The 16,123-nt window shown below is 53.2% G+C and overlaps 1 protein-coding gene across 1 annotated transcript in view; it reads right to left on the bottom strand.

Moving 5' to 3' along the window:
* Rrm2 (ribonucleotide reductase regulatory subunit M2) overlaps window positions 1-16,123 on the bottom strand; it is a 123,129-nt gene that overhangs the window by 101,645 nt on the left and 5,361 nt on the right. The window contains exons 7-9 of the mRNA XM_004642344.2: window positions 7,418-7,470; window positions 3,374-3,516; window positions 3,184-3,293 (exon numbers count right to left, since the gene is read on the bottom strand). Coding sequence (XP_004642401.1) covers window positions 3,184-3,293; window positions 3,374-3,516; window positions 7,418-7,470 — 306 coding nt within the window. The remainder of the gene's footprint in view (window positions 1-3,183; window positions 3,294-3,373; window positions 3,517-7,417; window positions 7,471-16,123) is intronic.

Genomic DNA, 16,123 nt, shown 5'->3' with positions numbered 1-16,123 from the left:
GGGATTGAACTGAGGCCGTTGCGCTTGCCATGGAAGCACTTATTCTACTGAGCCATCACCCCAGCCCCATAAGCCCCTTTTTCACAGCCACAGAAGCAGCACAAACCAGCAAGAAGGGGTGGGCGAGGCTAGGTGTGGCCAGGGATGTGGCAGGCTGTAGAGGACACAGCCCACAGGCCCTGTTCCGTGGCTTCCCAGCCCTGGCCAGCCTGCCCCCTCTTTCCCTACAGGAGAGGCTCCCAGGAGGCCGTGGAGGTGCTGCAGACAATGCCTGGGCCCAGGGTATCCTGCAGATGTGTGCTCCAGGCAAGAGGGACGCCTCTCCCACATCCCCGCCCAGGTACAGGGTTGCAGGCTGCTGATGGTGCCTTGCTCCCAGCTGCAGAAGGACGCCGCCTCCCCGTGCCTGAGGTCTCGGCCTGGCTGTGCCTGCATCCTGGTGTCTGGTTCCTGATCAGGTGTGTGCCCTGCAGGCCTCTTAGAGAGCCCTGGCGGCACCAGACAAGGTGGCTCCTCTCCGCAGTGGGGAAGGGGCTGGGGGCACAATGGGCCCAGGCTGTGTGTGGAGACAGCTCCCAGCAGAGGCCCCAGGTGGCCCCAGGTGCCAAGGGTGAGAGGTAAGTGCGGCCAGGAGTCTCTTTCACCTCCTTTCTCCTCACTCGCGCTGCCCTCACATCCCACCCCCAGCACCAGGGACTTACCAGAGAAACCCCATCCCAGCCCAGGCTAGGGAGGCTACTTGCTGTCATCCGGAAGCCAGCCACTGGCAGCCACTAACCAAGGGCCCCTTCCCAGATGGAGAGATGGTCACTTCCGGGGGCCCATGCCAGGCTCCACACGCTGATAGATTTCTATTCTCAGGCTCCAGCCTCCTGCTCAGCCTGAAAACCACACCCAGGCTCACCTCAGGAGGACGAGAGAAGCCTGGGAGGGGGCATCGGCAGGGCAGGCAGCATCCCGAGGGTCTGGTGGTGCAGAACAGAGTCTGGGCTGTCCCAGGTGCTCCCTAAAGCAGGAAGTCTGAGCTGGGCCCACTGGCAGGCCGGCCTCGGCTTCTCCCATGGTAGTGCTTGCTGGGTCGCAGAGCAGGAGAGGGGAGTCAGGTGGGACCCACCACACTCAGTGGCCAGGCCTCCCTCTCCCTTGGGAATGGAGCAAGTGAAGTGCACCTCCCTGGTTGTCCATGTCCAGCTCAGGTCAAGGTTCACAGCCAGCTCAGGGACTTCATGAGGGCCCTTCTGGTGACTTCACAACTATATCCAAAGGGAGGTCCAAGAAGGCAGGGGCCCCAGGTGACCAGGAAAGCAGACTTTGCATGTGGCCACCTCCGAGAGCATCAAAACTCCCAACCCCCCACCTACCCTACTACCTTTTCTTCTTTCTTTCTTTCTTGTAATTTTTTTTTTTTTTTTGAGGGACCGGGGATTGAACTCAGGACCCTGTGCTTGCCAGGCAAGCGCTAATTCTACTGAGCTGTCTCCCTGGCCCCTTACCCTTCCTTCTTGAAGTCCCTGTCATCATTCACTGTCTCCACAGCAACAGTCACACTGGCTAGGCAGTGGTACTACTCACCTGTAATCTCAGCACTCCAAAGGCTGAGGCAGGAGAATCTCCATGCATCTGAGACCAGCATGGGCCAGTCTGAGGCCAGCTACCTACTGAGACCCTATCCCTAAAAAACAGAGAGAGAGCACACAAGTGACCAGCAACTAAAATGGTATTGTTCACTAAGTACTAGATGAAATAGGGGTGCTGTGGAGAACCTGCTCTTTGCTGGAGGTCAGGATCCCTTGCATGGATGAGCCTGGTATAGGGTCGCATGCACTGGGCACTGAGGGACGTTCAGACTGCAGGATGGCAGGCGAGTACATGATGGCAGACGTAAGGAGAGAAGGAGAGGCTGGAGACAGAGCTCAGTGGCACAGCGCCTGCCTGGCAAGTGCAAAGTCCTGAGTTCACTTGCCAGTACCAGGTCGGGGAGATGGCTCAGTAGAATAAGTGCTTGCCTGGCAAGCGCAAGGGCCTGAGTTCAATTCCTGGTTCTGAAAGGGTACCTGTGAGGCTGGGGAGATAGCTCCGAGGTAGCTCAAGGACCTGGGTTCGATCCCCAGTACTGCATGCCATGCCAGCTGAGGCAGAAGGATCACTATGAGCCTGAACTGTGTGGCGAGACCCTGTACCAAATAAATTTTTTTTAAAAAAGATTTTGAGACTGGGCGTGGTGGCACATGCCTGTAATCCCCGCTCTTGGGAGGCTGTAAACAGGTGGATCACTATGAGTCCAATCTAGTAGTGAGACCCTGAACATCCTGTAGACCCTTCCATAAAATAAAAAATAAAAAATTTCCAGTACTAAATAAGTAAATAAAAGACACGATGATGAAGAAGGAGGAGGAGGAGGAGAAGGAGAAGGAGGAGAAGGAGAAGGAGAAGGAGAAGGAGAAGGAGAAGGAGAAGGAGAAGGAGAAGGTTTTTTTTTTTTTTTGGTTTTTTTTTTTTTAATGTATTTGGTTTGCTACAGGGTCTCACTATGCAGCTCTAAGCAGGCACTTACTCCACCGAGCTTACTCACCAGCCCTAGTGTGAAGCTTTTAGATGTGAGGGCGACCTGGCTGCAACATCTGTCACCCCACTGATCATCAGGGTTGATTCGGCTGATCTGGCTGGCTAGGCGGGTGTCCCCTTCCTCCCTCAGCGCTCCATGTGCATCCCTCCCAAAGCTGTGTGCTTGGTCGAAGAGGATAACCACTCCTGACAGATAAGGACTGCCCCTTGGTCAAGGGTTTACCAGTAGCTGCGCTCCCCTGCTAGGGCTTCCAAACAAGCTCTCATGGTATGAAGTTTTTTGTTTTGTTTCGTCTTGTTGAGACAGTCTCACTATGTGTCTATCCCAGACTGTCCTTGAACTCCAAGAGATCCTCCTGCCTCAGCCTCCCGAGTGCTAGGATCACAGGTATGTGCCACCAGAGCCAGCTTTTGGTGTGAAGATGCTTTAAATTGAAGACATCTGAGATTGAACAGATGCAGCAAGAAGCCGCTTTGGAGCATCTGCCATCAGATCAGAGGCCGGAACTTCTAGGCACAGCACTGACGATAAATCTCTTCTCTGTGAAGGGCCAGTTCGTCTTCCATTGGGAACTAGAACAAAACTGCCACAGAGCCCAGGGACTTGGGGAGCCCTACCGAGAAGACAGCCGACCACTTGCTCCTGGGGAAGGCACTTGCTGTGGAGAGGAAGATGCTGGCTTCATGCGGGAGCGTCGAGGTAGGCACAGGGAAGAGGATGGGGCTCCCTGTGGACACAACAAAGAAAAGTAAGGGGGGATATTTCCTAAAAGGAAGCACCCTGGAGCTGAGCAAACAGGGTGCTCACTATGGGCCGCAGGAAACAGACGCCCCAGGAACAGCGCTCCCAGGAAGGGACTCAGCCCATATGGGCTCCGATAAGGACCCCAGGTGTAGGTGGGCTGGGCTGGCTGCAGCCGGGATTTCAGGCCAATCTCACTCAGCAGGGCCCTACTCACATCGGGCACCGTGGAGGTAACCCAGGCATTGCAAATCAGAGCTGAAGCCAGGGATGTGGCCTAGCGGCACAGTGCCTGCCTGACAAGCATGGGGTCCTGAGTTCAGTTCCGGGTACCAAAGAAAATCAGAGAGGAGTGGAAACAGTGTCCAGAGGGGAGCAGAGACGCTGGTCTGCGGCTGATCTCCACGCCGGCTGACACCCTGTGGGGGCTGCTGGCTCGCTGCTGTGTCCCTGAGCCCTGTGCACTCCCGCGGCTCCTCTCCAGGAAGTCCCCCATCCCACTGCCCCTCAGTGAACGGAAAGGGCCTGAGAACCAGAGGAGGCAGAGAGGGACTTGCAGGGCAACAGACAAGAACTGGGACATGCTAGGCGGCGCCTCGCTGCGGTGGATGTAATCACTATGCTCCACAAACAGGGACTAAGACATTTTTTTTTTTTTTCCGGAACCAGGGATTGAACTCAGGCCCTTGTGCTTGCCAGGGAAGCACTTATTCCACTGAGCCATCTCCCCAGCCCCAGAAAAATGTTTTAAATTTTAAAAAGAAATAAAGAAAAAGGGGCCGGGGAGATGGCTCAGTGGAATAAGCACTTCCCTGGTAAGAGCAAGGGCCTGAGTTCAATCCCCGGTTCTGCAAAAAAAAAAAAAAAAGAAATAAAAAAAAAAGAAATAAAGAAAAAGATGGGATTTTTCTAACCTGAAATGTACTCTACTAAGCAAGAATAAAAACTGCATTGCCTGGTCTAGCCCTTCTAATGTCAGGAAAATAATGATCCCTGGTTCATATGCATATGAATGAAGTCATCCTTTTTTTTTTTTTTTTTTTTTTTAAATGGAGACAGGGTTTCCATAAATGTCTAAGTTGCCCAGCCTGGGCTCCAACTTGCAATCTTCCTGCCTCAGCCTCCTGAGTGCTGGGATCGCAGTCAGGCACTCAACCTTTCTTATTCTGATCTAACCACACTTTACTGAGCACTCTCTATGGAGCAGGTTCCGGACCAGACCTATGTGAGGCAAATCAGGCAAATCAGGCTGGGTTTGGTGCAGGGGCTTCCTGTAAACAAGAGAGGCAGGGGCCAGGAGATAGCTCAGCAGTCTAAGCACCTGCCTGGAAAGCTCAAGGACCCGGATCCAGGCATGGTGGTGCACGTAATCCCAGCAGGGAGGCTGAGCTAGGAGAATCACTGAGTCTGAACTGCGTAGCAAGACCCTGTACCAAATAAATAAATAAATAAATAAATAAATAAATAAATAAATGTTTAAAATTTAAAAACAAGGGAGGCAGAGGAAGAGGCCTGAAGCAAAGGAGGTTGGAAGGTGACATGGACCAGAGTGCTCGGGGCCGTGCCCGCCCCTGCCAGTGTCGCTGTGGGCATCAGACAGCTCCAGGCAGCACAGCTCCTTCCTGTTCCTGAGGAATTTGTGTCAGGCCAACACTGGCCCAGCAAGGTGATGCAGCCTGTCACTGCCAAGGTGACACGTTCACCCAGTTCCCTGTGGGGTGAGCGGCCACCCATGTCCCAGTCCCCAGCCTGGCAAGTGTAAACCTCTCAGAGGAGCTTGCATGGACGAGCTGGCTGCCACCTCTCAGCATCCAGCTAGAGGTGACAACATTGGGCTGCTCCCAACGTAGCATCTGAGTGACAGGAACGCGACAGCAACCAGGGCATGGGCTGGGCCCTGGCCCCACTCTGGCCCCTCTCCCTTAGGCACAGCCAGGCCTCAGTTTCTCCAGAAGTAAAATGGGATCACAGGTGACCTCCAGGGCCATCTGGGGGCTTAGAGGAGACTGAATGACTAGTGCAGGTGGCAGCCAACAGCCGTGGTGTCACATCTCCCAGCCCCCAGGAATGTGTCCCCCAGCCCCAGATGCCAGTGTGCTCCCAGGATGCAGGCACCTGGGGGCAGTGGTGTAGGGCAGCAGGGAGCAGGGCTAGCACAACCCCACCGCCAAGGTTCCTACCAGCCCGCAGCTGACCGTGTGGCTCTGGGCTCTGCTGCAGTGGCGGGCGCTGAAGGCCCCGTTAATTCAGCAGTCATTTTAATCAATTACATGAAGTGTGAAATAAGCACTGGCTCTGAACAGGAAATGGGCCCGTCCCTCCGGCTGTATCAGAAAGACATCAAGACAGAAAGATGCGTGCCCTGCGGGGCCCTCGGGGAGGCTGGCACTGGAGAGGCATCTGTCCCTCTATCTGCCCCACAGCCACCAAGTCGAGGACCCAAGCACCTCCAGACCCCCAAGGCCACCCAGCGGCTGCAGCTGCTGTGTCCTAGGGGTGGCTGCTGCATCCCCTGGGCCCTGAGCCCAGATCTGCCCCCTCCCCTGGGTCAAACGCTGAGCAGAAGGCTGTGCACCTCCTTAAACCCAGGCCTCCCCAGCAAACCCAACACAGCCACTGACCACAGACTGCCAGAAGCCCCATCCTCTTCCCTGCTCATGTGGAGGGCCCATCTCCCTCTTTTCTAGCAGCTAGGTTTTATTTTGCTCTTTATCTGATTTTACATTCTTTACATAAGGGAAACCAAGCAACACTGAAGCTTGCATGTCGGATTTATTTCATGTAGCATCGTAGTCTCAAGGGGCTTCTGTTTTCCCACACATGCCTCCAGCTTATCCTTCTTTTCAGCATAGTAGTACTCTGAAGTGTGTGAATGCCACACTGTCTTTCTCCATTCATCTGTCGATGAGACTACACGCTGCTCCGAGATGCAGCTACATGGGCAGTTCTGCTCTAAGCATGGGTATGCACAGATCCCTGAGTTATGGTGTCTTTAACTCTTTAGGGGAAGAAATCTAGAAAGAGAATAGCAGAGTCCAAGGGAATATCTAGATTCCATTTTTTTGAGGAGTCTCCTCACTGGTCTCGGTGACTACTTGTTTACATTCCCCCCAACGACATAGGAGGACTCCTTTCAACCCACACCTCACCAGCATGTGCTATTATTTGATTTCATGCATCTTCTGTACAGAGCTTGCTGACTGCATTGCCTCCTGCCAGTGTGATGACATGTGTCACCTTGTGTCCACCGTGGGTGGCTGCAACCTCAGAAGCAGCTGGTCCTGGCTAACTGTGGGCTCAGCGTGTCCCCTGCACTTCACTCCAGGTTCTCCCTGTGCCAGAGGCCAGTCCCAGAGAGGCCACACGGGGCAGCCCAGCCCCTCGGCCGTGAGACACATTAGAGAAAGGAGAGCCCCCAGGATTTAGTGCCAGGGGAGCCCCAAGTGTCTCACCAGGGCCAAGTTAAAGCAGCTGAGCTGTGCAGGGGCCCCTCTGTATGGGCAGGGCTCAAAAGCTACACAGGCTGCTGCCAAGCATCAGACAGAGTGTGGCAGCCTATCTGGGACTGCAGCCTATCTGGGACTGCCTGGCTCAAACGGCCCAGCAGTGTCACAGCCCACAGAGCAAGGACAGAGGAGGCGCTGAGCCCAGCTGCTAAATGGGGTATCTGCCATGGGCTCGTTGAATCGTGACAGGGAAGGCTCCCTGGCCACATGCACATCTGCCCCACCCGGCACCCTAAGGAGCCCTAAGGCTCCATTGCTCCTATCCAGGATGGCTCCCAAACTATTTAATCACTGGGGTGGCTCCAGCGCAGACAAATCAGACACCAATGCCTGGTGTCCGGCTGTGGGCATCTCTGCACCCATGACTCTACCCACATTGCCTGCCAGCCCACCTGGGCTTCCCAGTGGGACCCTAAGCCATGGAGTCATAGTGACAGCAGTGGTAGTGGTGCCCAGAATGCCAAGTGCTAGAATGTCCTCATGCTTCCTACCAGCCCCTGCTCTGGGCATCCTGAGTTTAATCCTCCAGATACAATAAGGAAGTGGTATGAGCACCAAAACTACCCGCAAATACGTCCACTGAAGAATGCAGTGACTGTCGTACCTGGTGTCTCGGACCCCAGTGCCCCCATGCTCTGCTCTAACAATGATGTTTCCCTTTAAGATAAACAGAACATGAGCCAGGTGTGGTGGTGCATACCTATAATGCCAGGATCAAGAGGCTGAGGCAGGAGCATCACTGGAAGTGTGAGGTCAGAATGAGCTACATAGTGAGTTCAAGGCCAGTCTGACTACATAATGAAACTGTCTCAAAAAGACAAAAAAAAAAAGAGTACAAAATAGTCCCCCATGCCTTCAAGCACATGCACACGGGTGATTACGAGCAGAATCTATGTGGACCCCTGCATCCCGATGTCTCAGGAAGGATAGTGAACATATACCACTTCCCCAGTGCCAGACAGGTCAGGGGTTGGCACCTTTGATCTGGTCAGAAAGTTAACTTGAAGCCTGAAGAAACAGCACCCTTAAGTCACAGCTCTGCCAAGAGACAAGGCTGAGATCGGAATTTTCATCTCTCAGCCGTGGAAGCTCGAAACGCACAGAACCGGAAATATTTTCCTCTCTTGAGAGAGAAAACAAGAAGGCAGACCAGCGGGACCAGCAGCCCCAGGCACAGGGCTCCGCTTGCTCATTTGACAGGGAAACTGAGACCCAAGCCCTGGGGCTTCCTGGGGCTCACTCAAGCAAGCTCCCACCCTCGTCTCCCCGCTTACAGAGGCAGCGGACACCCTGCTCTCTCCCACTCCTGCTCTGGTTCCCCTGGGAACGGGCTGACATTTGCCACTGTGAGCCTGCACACCCCCCTCCCTGAAGCCCAGAGCTAATTGTCCTGATTTCCTTCCAAGAGCGGCCTCTCAGAATCGCCTTCGCGGGCACAATCAGGCAGGTTCAGCTTGACTTTCACACTCCAGCTCTGAAAAATCAAATCAGCCAGGAAGCAGCGCCTCTTGGAAGTTTTCTGAGAGCTCTTTTGTGCCAGAACAAAGCGTGCACATAATTACCTGCTTAGCTGATGAGCTCAGGCCCCAGGGCCCTGTCTGCGGGAGAGCGGGTCGCACTGCCCACCCCAGCCTGGCTCCTGCCCTCTACCCAGCAGCAGTAGTGCTCCTGGGAGCCCCTGGCCAGGCCAAGCCCTCTCAACCCACTGTGGTGCCAATAGCCCAGGGCCGCCCCTGCCGTCCCAGGCCTGACCAGCAGCCACACTGACCGTCAGGCTTTAGCTACAGCATGCAGTCCTCTGGCTTCATCCTAAAGGTGGACTAGCTAAAGCTGGGCCAATCATCCCAGCCCTCTGGGAGGCTGAGGCAGGAGGCTTGCAGATTCAAGCCCAACCTGGGCAAATTAGTGAGACTCTTTGACAAGGGAAGTCTGAAACCTGATCCACAGTAATATAAAAAAAATACAAAAGATAGATTGCCAGAGTCGCAGAGAGGGCTGGCCAGGTCACACCGCAAGGCCAGGTTCCACTGAACCTGCAGTTCAGCGGAACTGCCTCCCGCTGACCTTCCAGATAATTTGAGGTGCACAGCCAGCCACCTTGGCCTGGAAAGGCGGGGACTTCCTGCCAACTAGAACAGGCTTTCCTGCCAAACTGAAGGGTGCTCACATGCTGGCAGCCTCCGCAAAGCAGGGCCAGCAGTTTTTCTGGGGACACGGAAGGAAGAGACCGTTCCTTCCATGTGGAGAAACCAAGGTCCCATGTCACCCAGCCAAAGACGGGAGGGTCGAGGTCTGTCACACACCAGACACTGAGTTTTCGGCTTGTGCTCACAACTGTCACTGAACTGTCTCCCCACACACACGTACACTCGATGTCCCCAAAATGCCACGTCTGGCATCATCAGCCGGCACCTGACAGATAGAGATCATTGACAGGCAACCCGGGCCAGTGCAAGGATCCACAAGTCTGCAGAGACCAGCGGCTCAGGAAAAGTGCACTCCGAGCTCTGTGCACCACGGCAGGCCCTCGACCTCTTGGACCCTCTGCTCGGTCACGTGAAGAATGAGTGCAGCGTCCCCCAACACGCTGGCCGGGGAGGAGCAAGGTCCCAGCTGCCACATGGTACCTGAGCAGGAAAATCACACCCCCATGGTGGTTCAGGGGGCCAGCGCAGTGAAGACCTAGTCCCATTTGGTTCATGCTCAGTGAAAAGACTGTCCTAGGGGCGCACGTGCAGTGGAGGCTGTACCTACTGTGGCACAGGGACACCCAAAGTCCCCCTCTGCTACCAAGAAAGGTACTACTGACCTGGAAGTTGCTCAGAGTGTGACTCAAGAAGCTGGGGTGTCAAGGATACGGATAGACGTATTTAGGAGCAATTAGGGAGGCTTCCTGGAAGAGGAGCAGCTCTGGAAGAACCCGAAGTTTTTGCAGAATGTGGAGAGATAGGGGACACCGTAGGCCTAGGGTTCCAAGAGCAGATGTCAGAGCCTGAAAGTACAGGGACAACCCAGCAAGCAAGGTGCAGCACAGGGACACATGAGGACCCTTGTGAGCACAGGGAAGGAACAGATAGCAGTCACCCGGCCTGGCGGTGCACACCTGTGATCCCAGCACTCAGGAGGCTGAGGCAGGGGTGTCACTGCGAGTGTGAGGCCAGCCCAGGCTACATAGTGAGACCCTGTCCCAGAGGATCAAAAGGAAATGTTGAAGTTTTTTTGTTTGTTTGTTTTTGTTTGAGACAGGGACTTACTGTGTAGTTCAGGTTGCCCCTGAACTCACTATGTAGCCCAAGCTGGCCTCAAACTTGTGGCAATCCTCTTGCCTCAGCCTTCAGAGTCCTGGGATTACAGGTGTGTGCCACCACACCTGGCAGAAATTTTAAAGTTTAACAACATTTGGGCTGGTGAGATGGCTCAGTGGTCTAAAGCACCTACTTAGAACAAGCTTAGCAAAGCACAGGGATCGTGGTTCCATCCCCCAGCACCACATGCCAGCCAGCCCGCTCCCTGGTGGGCTGAGCTGGCCACACACACATATAAATAAATAAATAAAATAAAATAAAATAAAATAAAAAAACATTTTAAAAACATTTCAAGACCCTGCCTCCTTCAGATCAGAGCTGCAAAGAGCAGTGGGGCTCTTCTCCCTGAGAGCCACCCTACTGAGACAGGAGAGGTCTGTGTCCTGGAAGTGACCTCTGGGGCACTGTTGTGCACTGTTGAGCCCTGACGTGGCAACCTTGCCGGTGTGGGGCTGGTGGACCCTGGTTGCACTGTTAAAGCTGTGCTGTAGAAATCCCCGCCAAGCCCCCCACAGTGACCACTCCGCTGCTCCAGCCTATAAACTCGCCCTACCTGAGTGGTAGCCCAGACACTCTACCCTGAAAACTGGCAGGCCTATGGTGAGTGATGGAAGAAGGCACCGCCCACAGGCCGGCAGGACAGACAGCCAACAGCTAGTTGAGTTAGACTGCAAAGATGCAGGCCAAGCTCTCTGGGGTCTACCAGCCTGGGGTCAAGGTCAGTGTCAGCACTCGTGGTCTCCGCTGACCAGTAATGACCCAGGTTCAGGCCAGGAGCCTGCCGCTGGGACCCACCAGGCACAGAGCAGGCAGCACTGGAGCCGCACACTGGGACACTTGTTATTGAATTGAAGTCAGCATAATGAGCTCAAGAGGCCCCATCACTTCAGACTCAGAAAATGAAATTAGCAAGCACAGACCCCTGCGATTGTCATCTAATCTTATCCTGGGGGAAGGACACTTAGCAAGGAAGGGCCAGGAGAACATAACCGAGCTGGCTACTCCATCCACAGGAAAGGCTCAGGAAGGTGTTGGTTGGAAAGAAAGCTGTGGAATGCCAGGTTGAAAAGATACAACCATGGGGCTGGTGAGATGGCTCAGTGGTCTAAAGCATCTACTTAGAACAAGCTTAGCAAAGCACAGGGACCACGGTTCCATCCCCCAGCACCACATGCCAGCCAGCCCCGCCCCCTGGTGGGCTGAGCTGGCCACACACACACACAAAATAAATAAATAAAATAAATAAAAATTAAAAAAAAAAGGATACAACCATGGTCCCAGCCCTTAATCAAATCCCCAGAAGGCAGGGAGTGCAGAGGGGTAGGAAAGATTCAGATTCAAGTCCTGGCCAGTCCACTTGTAAGCTACAAGAGCTGGAACTCCAAGAAGGAACAGCTGCGCATGGTGGCACACACATGTAATTCTAGCACTCAGGAGGCTGAGGCAGGAGGATTGCCAAGGGCTGGAGTCAGCCTGGGCTGTATAGCTAGAGCCCGTCTGAGAAAGCCTAATAAATAGGCCAGCTGGGCTGCTTGAGATCGCACATTAGACATGGAAATCATAGTAGTGCGTCCATTCCCCAGGCAAGGCTGGTTTATCGAGTAAATAAAATGGAGCTCCTCACTCCCTTTAATTGGATTATTCTTAAATCTAAAAACGGAAGTGCCGTCAATGTGGGTCCAGATGTTTGTGCAGTGGGGAGCTCTCTGCAGCAGCAAGAAGAAAGACCTCCTGCCCCTCACAGTGACACAGCGACCACTGAGAACTGAGGGTGAGCCCAGGCCAGGCACAGATGGTGACCTGGTCCCTCTCTGGCATGGGGATCAGGTGGTGGCCCTTAGTGGGGACAGGACTGGTGCGATCTCTGTCTGGGCCTAGAGTTTGAGAAGAGGTGGCCATCTGAGCGCTTATGGATGACGTTGGGCTCCCAGAGCAGCAATTAGATGTCCCCGGTGCCTGGACAGAGCATTGTCATCGGTGAGCTTAGTGTCTGAGGAGCCCTTGACAGAGAGGACCAAGTTGAGCTCGGACCCGGTACAGACGGTCAGGAGGGGAGCGGATGGGACAAATTCCCACTCATCATTCCAGGCCCTGCTCAATGCCACCACCACCAGGAAGCCTTCCCAGATGACGACACCCCCCTTTGTGTTCACTGCCAGCGTGGCGTCCCTTGGTTAGAATGGAGGGCTACGTCCCTCCATCCCAGCTCATAATCAGCCTTCTGCACACGTGCGCTCTTCTCACAACTGTCCTCTCCTGAAATGAATCCCCCCCCTCCACCTGACTTCTCTGTGTTGCTCCACTAGGGTTACGAGCTGAGGATAATCCTCACTCTGTAACTCAGACTGGCTTCGAACTTGTGGCAATCTTGGTGCCTCAGCCTCTGGAGTCCAGGGGTTAAGGCCCTTTGTAGCACCTCTTCCATGGTAGCACTTTGCCCTCCCAAGCACATGTGGCAGCTGAGCTCAGACACCCCATGCTGAACACACTGCATCTTTACACTCCAGCATCTAAAACTGCCCCCTTAAAAATGATATATAAGAAGTAAAGCCATGCTGTTATGTTGAGCTGTGGGGGACTCAGGTCAACAATTTCTGACATTGCCAGTGAAGCAGAAGACCCAATACTTTATGGGCTACTGGACTCTTTTAGATTATTTTGCTTAGTTAACACACCTATAATATTCAAATAATGGAACTTAACAGAAAAAGGGGATACAGATGAATGTGTATTTTGTATCTGTGTATTCAAGGTGGTTAGGATAGATATATAGTTACATTCTCTTAATGAGTAGAGAGATTTGTTCTAATGGTGTTTGTTGATAGGATATCATGTCCGCATCTTGTACAGCAATTAACCACTGGGAAGAATGTATGCGATGTGTTAATTATTGAAACTGTCCTACCAATTTGATTTGAAACTGTCTCATTGCTATTTGTTTATCAATAAAATTATGGAAAAAAATAAATAAAACTGCCCCTTGACGGGGCTCTTAAGCACATGCACTGAGGGGCTTCTTCCTAACTGCTCCAGGCCCATGGCACATGGGCAGGAAGGTCAGATGTGAGTGACGAGGACAAGGGAAGGGACTGCCCAGCAGGCGCTGGCCTGCCTCAGTCCCTGCCACTGTCACTGTCACCACAGCAAGGCACTGCTGGCTCACTCAGTGCCTGGCTCCGGCTCTGTGGGTTTTGTCCCAAAGACATGATTTCTATTTTGATTCCATGCAAAATTTAATGAAGTGGCTTTCAGACACCGCACAGCTGAGTGTTGGAACCAAAGCTTTGGATCCGAGGCGTCCCCTACACCTCCAGTCCCCTGGCTCCAGCCACAGCCCGCTCTCAAGGCACAGCTCAAACTGAGGAGACGAGCTCAAGGCCCAGGTGGGGAGCACTGCATGTGGCAAAAACCAAACCCCACATGAAATAGAAAATAATGGAACTCGAGGGCAGGCTGCCAGGGACAGGCCACCATAAAGTGAGGTGGGGAATGCAAGACCTCTCTGACCCAAAGTGGACCAGGCTGCATCCCATGGACCCTTCCAGTCTTCTCAATTCTCCCGCAGCCCTGGCAGCTCTCCCCAGTTGTCTGCACAGGTCACTGACACATCAGACTGTGGCCACATTATGTGCCACCTATGCAAATGAGAGTGGATGCTGGAGTCGCTCCCAGGGAACAAACTGCTCCGCCAACCACTACTCCTCCCTGGCCGAGTTGACCTCGTGGGGTCTGTGGAAGCCTTCTGCACAGAAGCCCTGAGCGCACTCAAGAGTGGGCTGGGTGACCTGCACACCTGCAGTCCCACCATTCTGGGAGCCAAGACTCCAAGTTCCACCCCAGCGTGGGCCACCGGGGGCAGGGGAGGGGCAGGTCAGCTTTTGGGCTGAGGGACACAGGGAGTCCCCCGCCCCCTCCTGGCCACAGAAGCAGCACCCTTGGTGAGATCTCTGTACCAAGAGGCTGGGTAGGGGATCCCTAGAGGGGTGGCCGGGTGTGTGTGTGTGTGTGTGTGTGTGTGTGTGTGTGTGTGTGATTATTCAGTTCTATTCAGGACGCCAAGTGGGCAGAAGCTAGAGGGAAAGCTGCTGGAGCACAGGAGGGCAAAGGGACAGCAGCTTCATCTCTCAGCAATCGCCACAAGAGACTGAGGCAGGAACACGGCTAATTTGAACCCAGCCTTGTGACTTGTCAGGATCTAGTCTTTTGTGGAAGAACAGGGGATTGACCTCAGATCTTTACACTTGCCAGGCAAGCGCTTATTCTACTGAGCTATCACCCACCCCCCACCCCACCCCCAGAATCTAGTCTAAAACTGCAGCAGGGGCAGAAACTAGATCCAGATCCAAACAGCTGTGTAGGGTACAAAGTGACTGGGACTGGTGGCCATAGGTCTGTGGGTGGAGAAAGTCACATGAGCAGCTGAACACACTAAAAGCCATAGGATTGCAGGCTTTCAGGCAGATAGGCGGGGCACTATGGGAGATGGGCTGAACAGAATGGTTCACTCAGAGGCTGAAGCAGGAGGATCTCAAGTTCAAGCCCAGCCTGGGAAACTGAGACCCTACCTCAAAATAAAAAGGCAAGGGCCGCCCAGATAGCTCAGCAGAGTAAAGCACCTGCTTAGGCAGACATGGGAAATGGCGTCCCGTGCTGGCTGGGCATGGTGGCCGATGCCTGTAACCCCAGCACTTGGGAGGCTGAAAACAGGAGAATCACAAGTCTGATCTGTGTAGTGAGACCCTGCACTAAACACAAAAAAATTTTTAAAGAAAAAGCAAATACTTTCATAAATCACTATGGAAATCATTTTTTCTTTTTTGGGAGGAGGTACTGAGACAGGATCTTACTATGTAGCCCAGGCTGTCCTCCAACTCACAGCACTCCTCCCGGCTCAGCCTTCCAAGTGCTGGGATGACAGGCATGCACTACCAGCCCTCACTGGAAATAGCTTTTCTCCCCGAATTAAAATGTAAATGTTACCAAAGAACTGACATAAGAACAGTTTTATTTTAATTACTTCACACTTGTGCAGTAATCAGTTTGAAGAGATTTCAAAAATGCTTTACACTAAACAGTTTCTCTTGTAACAGAGCAGGCGGCAGCCTTGGCGGGTGGACAGCTGAGCACCAGGTGGGCGCACAGCCAGAGCACCAGGCCCACAGCGGAGCTCTGCAGTAAGCAGGCTGGCGGGAGAAGGTCCTCTAACTTGTGCTTATTTGCTCCAGGGAATAACTTAAAAGATAAAAACAGGTCTTTTATTATGTGTTAGAAAACTGATGAGAAAAATAAAGGAAACCTGGCCAGGGTCCAACTACCAAAAAGGTAGACGCGGGGAATGGAGCGCTGTGCTGGCTGGGCGTGGTGGCATGCAGGAGGCTGAACACAGGGGACTCACTACAGGTCTGATCTGTGCAGTGTAGTTCACAGGCAGTGTGCTTTGGGGTCACAGGATCGGGGTCAGCCTCCCACGCCTTCCCATGAACATCTCGGCTCTTCACCCAGAAAAAGGCAGATTCGGTTCTGGGAGCTGTTTACATCTCCCTCTAAAAGGAGTATTTGACTGTCACAAATGTGAGCATTTCACACCACTAGTTTGCTGTGCATCTGAGAATTGGCCCCTTGACATGTATTTAGGCTAATACTAAAACGATGGTGAGCAATGTCTTTGTTAGATATTGTCTCATTAGTACTGGGTGACTTTTTCCAAAGTATGAATAGATAATTTTAGAAAAAAGTGTGTATAATAAAAAAGAAAAACTACTTGAAGACATATACACTGTAAATACACCAAGTCTCAACAGAACCTGCTCACAATCAGAGTAAGCACCACTTTTAGGCATACCTATCTCAGAAGAGGTCAATGGTGTCTCCTCTGAGCACTATATACTGGTAGAGATTGGCCCAGAACTGACTTCAAAAGTGGAGTGAATGAGGCCGGGGAGATGGCTCAGTGGAAAAAGTGCTTGCCTGGCAAGCACAAGGGCCTGAGTTCAATCCCCGGTTCC

The sequence above is a fragment of the Octodon degus genome, unplaced genomic scaffold, assembly GCF_000260255.1.
Source record: "Octodon degus isolate 3935 unplaced genomic scaffold, OctDeg1.0 scaffold00151, whole genome shotgun sequence".
Lineage (NCBI taxonomy): Eukaryota > Metazoa > Chordata > Mammalia > Rodentia > Octodontidae > Octodon > Octodon degus.
Note: the sequence above shows the minus strand (reverse complement) of the source record. Positions and strands in the feature narration are given on the sequence as shown.